Raw genomic sequence first — 5589 nt, 5'->3', positions numbered from 1 at the left:
GGAGGAGGTTCAATCTCTGATTAGAGCCAAAGAACTTCAGAGGAAGCATGATAGGGACAAGGAAGTCAGCGGAGACAGTCTTATTGTCAGAGGAAAATCAGGCAGGAAAGATTCAAGAAATGGTCAGTACAGATCAAGGTCAAGCAAGGATGGCGGGAATCAGTCATCAAGGGGATCTTTCAAGTGCTATCATTGTCACAAGGACAAGGAACTGCCCAGACAGGAAGAATAGTACCAAGAAGAGCCAGAAGAATCAGGAGAAGCAAGTGTAGCCTCTGATGACTATGATTCTACTAAGGCCCTGGTGATTACAGAATCTGAATCCAGTAAGAAGTGGATCCTCGACTCAGGGTGTTCTTTCCACATGTGTCCTCACAAAGACTGATTCGAGACACTGCAATAAGAAAATGATGGGTCTGCTTTATTGAGAAACAATAAAGCTCACAGGGTTGTTGGAAGTAGATCAATCAGGATAAGGATGTTTGATGGAGTTGAACGAGTACTGAAAAATGTCAGGTACGTACCAGAGCTAAAAAGAAATCTGATTTCTTTAGGTACGCTAGAGTCAAGAGGATGCTCATTCAAGGCAGAGAATGACTGCATCAGAGTAACCAAAAACCCTCGTGTCGTCATACAAGGAGTTAGGAAAAAGGGGTTGTACTCTCTTATCGGAAGAACCGTGATTGCTAAGTCCATGTATTGTTTGGACTTAGCAGACTCAAGCAAGGGGCCAGGTGGAGGGAATCTTTACTTCGAAGCTTCTCAATCGAGGGTCAAGGTGGAGAATTGTTATTTTGACCCTCAATTAATGAACTAAGGTAAAAGGGCACTTTTGTAATGTGGTACCGCTTACCTACCACATCTCACCCACCGTTCACCTACTGCTCACCTACCTCCCACCAACCACTCTCTTGCTTCTATAAATAGAGAGGGTGTGAGGTCTAGGAGAGCAAGGGAAGAGATCTTAAGGGTGTGAGGCTTAGGAGAGAAAGGGAAGAGATCTTAAAGGTGTGAGACTTAGGAGAGAAAAGGGAAGGGATTTTAAGCTACCACAAAGAAGGAGAGAATAGCTAGAGAGTTAGAGAGGAGGAGAGCATCTTGAGGCCTTGTATTAAGGTGTCGCTTGAGAGAGAGGTCATAGAAGGAAGATGAGGGCTCATTTCTATGTATAAGCTATGTATTCTCCATTTTTTTTGCCATAGTGAACTATTTGATTAATTCCCTTCCGTGGACGTAGATCCAGTTGGATCGAACCACGTAAACGATCTGTGTTTGCTTGTGTTCTTTTTCGTCTCATTTCTATGCCAGGAAGTAAATATCTCACAACACAAGGAAAGGGGAAGAAGTGAAAATCCAACACCTCGCATGGAATCTCCATTCTTTGCATATCCAAGTGCCACATGAAACCACCATATGAAATTTTCAAAGAAAAGTTGAGGGACTCTTAAGCACCGCATGAAACTATCACATGAAATTTTCAAAGCAAAGTAGAGATATTCTTAAGTATCATATGCAACTTTCATATGCAATTTTCAAAGCAAGATAGAGATATTCTTAAGCCCCATATGAAACTATCACACATTCTAGCATTTTCTAAGTATGAACAAGAGAAAAAATTTCCATCAAAAACAAGAGGCAAACCGGCAATGATTCAAGGCGAACGAGTCGATTCGAATGCAAATCCGGCAGCACCTCCCCTTCTTAAAATCTTTTGGCCAGCCCCCTTAGAGGTGGATTTTAGGGCTTCTTTTATAGCCAAAACCAAGAGGAAAAAGGAAGGAAAAATCCGCCCAAAACCGAATCATGCCCTAGGCATAGAAAAATCTTATCTTTGAACCTAGTTTTCTAGGTTATGATGAGAAGAGATGGGGAGAAAGATTCAAGAAAGCCACAAGGTCACAAAAAAAAAATAAAAAACAAAACCCACTTTGCTGCCATGGATAAGAAGGAAGCATGGAGGGGGTCATCCCCTTGCTTCTCACGCAAGGAAGGAGAGAGGAAGGCGACTGCAGCAGGTGAGCATCGGGAGGGGAGAAGTATGGAGGAGATTCGGCCATGGGAGGGAAGAAAGGTCGCAGGTTTCTGCTAGGGAGGAGTCGCGCGTAAGAAAGAGGGGGAGGCGTGCGTGAGTTTTTTTAATTTGGGGGAGTTAGATTAAGATTTGGGTGGCAAAAAATGTAATTTTCTTATTCAAACTTGTGTCGATTTCGAGCCGTTTTTGTTGCGCATCAAACTATAGCAAATTTTATATCGATTCCTACTATTTTCGACGTTCTGGATGCAACGATTCAGTCCGTTTTGAAATCCGAGGTCGTTCGAGCGACTTCGTCGTCAAAATTCTGACTCGTAATCGAACGAAATAAAAAAAGAAGTTCAATTTCGTAAAATTGTGAGGTGTCGGAAGATTCTGTGAATTATTGGGAATTTTCAGAAATTTTTGGAAATTTGGGAAATTTTGCCCCGGGAGGGGCATTTGGGTCATTTCGGGAAAATTTTGGGACTTCGGTCAAAAAGTCAAATCAAAGGCTCGAAGCAATATAAAATGAAATTTGGAGTTAAACGGAAGTGTCCGGGAGCAATTTTGACCAGTGTGGAGGATTTTGCGGGACCCGGAGCAATTTTCAAGTGTTGATTATTTAGGCTGCGAGGAGTCCAAAGATAGCTCGGAAGTATGGCATGTTTACAGTCAATTTTCTCAGTTTGACGAGAGGAACGCTCTGGGATGATTTTTGGGGAGTTTGGGTGACTCAGTGAAGTTTTGGGTTTCCAATGGTCTAAATGATAACATCAAATGGTTTGAAGTGGATTTTGGGATTCAATGACAGTTTTTTTTTGAAAAATTTTGAAGGATTGAAAGATTCAAGTGGGATACTTTAGGGAAAACTAGGTTCAAATAATTTTGGTCAGCCCCATGAGTGTAATGATTGCAACATTGTGATATGAAAATGCAATGTTTATGATGATCATGACGATTATGAATGATGATGCAATATATTGAAGTCCAAAAAAATGTGTAGAGCAGTGCAAAGGCTTTCCTGTGGTCCAAAGGTCTTATAGAAATTCTCTTCAGGGTTCTCTTATGTAATCTCTAATATTTGTATTAAAGATTATTGATCATATATAAAACCAACATAGAGAACAGAGATTTGGTTGAAATCTCTAAGAAGAAGGTGGGTACCATTTCTAAGATGCTAAGATAGTCATTAGGAAAGTTCTAAGGCTATATCCTAGTCACTAAAGGAAAGACCCAAAACTCTCACCCAAAAGTGAGGTCAACAACATCATATGATCGAGGGAAGCTCTTCGGACCGTCCGATCAAAATGGTTTATATTCCTGCATTAATTGTACCCAGAACACTATAATTCTGGGGGAGAACCTGCAGCTCAGCACCCCCACCAATCGTCGTCGACCACCACCGACCTCCGTCATCGACTACTGCCGACCTCCGTCATCGACCACCGTCAACTGCCATCGATCGCCGCCGACCGCCACTGACCTCAGATGACCACCGTCGACCGTCGTCGACCACCGCCTACCATCATCGATCACCACCAACCAGACGCCATCAATCGACGTTATACCCTAAAAAATATAGTTACTATTTTCCGTCTGTGGGACAGGATTTCTGTAATCATCAATCAATAGTGAATTTCCGCAACTGGGTCAAACCCCGTGGTTTTTCCCTTATGGGTTTTCCACGTAAAAACTTTTGGAGTCATCACCGTATTTTTCTATTTCATCTGTGTGTGTGCTGAGCTTTCGTACAATGCTAAGACGATAATTTGTTACTTTACCACCGCAAATTTTCTAGCACGCATCAATTATATAGTGGCCAATATAAATAAGATGATGCAACTTGACTATATGGCGTGAAACCATCAACTCGCTTGTTGCTATTAGCCGTCTCCCGTTGTCTCTTCTATCATCTCATCATTATCCACATACTGAAGAATGTTATCTTAATCTTTAATCTTAATATTCTAAAATTAGCCTATCAGTCCTTGAGGCCTTGTATAGATTTATAGCTAACCAAACTGAGACGTTTAAGGCTCATCATCAAAATATAACATTTAGAAATTAGAAAAGATAATTCAGTCCAGAAGAAGCTAAAGATATAAATTCCAAAATTTTCTCTAATTTTTATTATTTAAAAACCAAAGAATTGGTTGCTACAAGTTAATTGTGTCGAAGTTTTGAACTGGAGGACAGTGTTTCATATAAAATATTGTTAATTACATCAGTAAACCTTCATGCACATGTTCTTTAATAGCTTCATGATTCTACACTCTTAGTACGAGTTTTTCTAAAGAACTTATTTACCGCTATTCATAACTTCCTATTTTCTTAATAACGAAATTGATTATTGCAGGAAGTTCAATGAAATGGCAATCCAGTCTTTAAAGAAGGGACATCCTGATATAACTGCAGAAACAGGCAAGCCATTACGTTACATATATACCACACAATTCTTATCTATTTACATATAAGACAACTAAACTTTCATATTTACGAACTTAACACTTAATCTTTGATCATACATAAATTCCACTATTACTATCTTTTAAAAAGGGAAATATATCTTTTCATGAATTAGGGCGAAGAAAAACTTGGAATCGACACCTTGGCGAATATCCAACCCCTTAGGAGAAATAAATATGTCTGATAAATTTCCACCTTAGCTAATATTTTGCCCCTTAGAAAAAAATACATCATGGATTTTCTTACACCGAAGTGGGTTGGGAAAAGATGCCACAAATCTTTTAAATACATATGCCTAATTCCTCAACCTTTGTCAAATCTCCACCTTGGCGAATATTCAGGCCCTTAGGAGAAATGCATATGTCTGACAAATCTCCACCTTGGTGAATATTCAGTCCCTAAGAGAAAATACATCATGGAGTTTCTTACACCGAAGTGGGTTGAGAAAAGATGCCACAAATCTTTTAAATAATCCTTTAATTAAGATTCCCTTAATTATATTTCCCAGAAGAACAACAGAATCTTTCCGAAAAAAAGATTGAAATATTCTTTTAATTAAAATTCCTTAATTAAGTTTCACTTAATTAAATTTCCAAGAAAAAGGACTTTCCCTTAATTAAATTTTCCTTAATTAAACTTTTCCAGAATTCCTTTTCCTTAACTTCCAAGAAAAACTTTGTTTTCCTTCTCAGAAAAGCTTCGTTTTCGCTTTCCAGAAAAGCTTCTTTTTTTGTTCTTCCAGAAAGTTCTGTTTTCCTTCTCAGAAAAGCCTCGCCTCCGCTTTCCTTCCAGAAAAGCACCGCTTATGCTTTCCTTTCAGAAAAGTTGTGCATCCGCTTTCCAGAAAAGCTTCTTTTCCCTTCCAGAAAGCTCTACCTTCCAGAAAAACTTCTGCAATTCTGAAACCAGCGCCTGCAATTCCGCGTTCTGGAATATCACAAAAGGGCGAATATCGATTTCATTCCAATCGGGCAACCTCCAACTTTCCTTTTCCGAGTGCAGCAACAAATTCTTCATTTTCCTTGCCTTTCCTGAGTCCTAAAATATCTCCGGAATATCTCCACGCTAAATTTCGTTTTCCGCAACCGCCTCCTAAGGAAATCAGAGGA

At 39.6% G+C, this 5589-nt stretch overlaps 1 protein-coding gene across 1 annotated transcript in view; it reads left to right on the top strand.

Moving 5' to 3' along the window:
• Positions 1–4435, top strand: part of LOC110038841 (cingulin) — a gene marked incomplete at its 3' end in the record, with an annotated part of 16957 nt that extends 12522 nt beyond the window's left edge. Inside the window, 1 exon segment of the mRNA XM_020743758.1 lies at positions 4371–4435. Coding sequence (XP_020599417.1) covers positions 4371–4435 — 65 coding nt within the window.
• Between the last annotated feature and the right edge of the window lie 1154 nt (positions 4436–5589).

This window comes from Phalaenopsis equestris, unplaced genomic scaffold (assembly GCF_001263595.1).
Source record: "Phalaenopsis equestris unplaced genomic scaffold, ASM126359v1 Scaffold234135, whole genome shotgun sequence".
NCBI classification, from domain to species: domain Eukaryota; kingdom Viridiplantae; phylum Streptophyta; class Magnoliopsida; order Asparagales; family Orchidaceae; genus Phalaenopsis; species Phalaenopsis equestris.
This window is presented reverse-complemented; position numbering and strand designations above follow the sequence as displayed.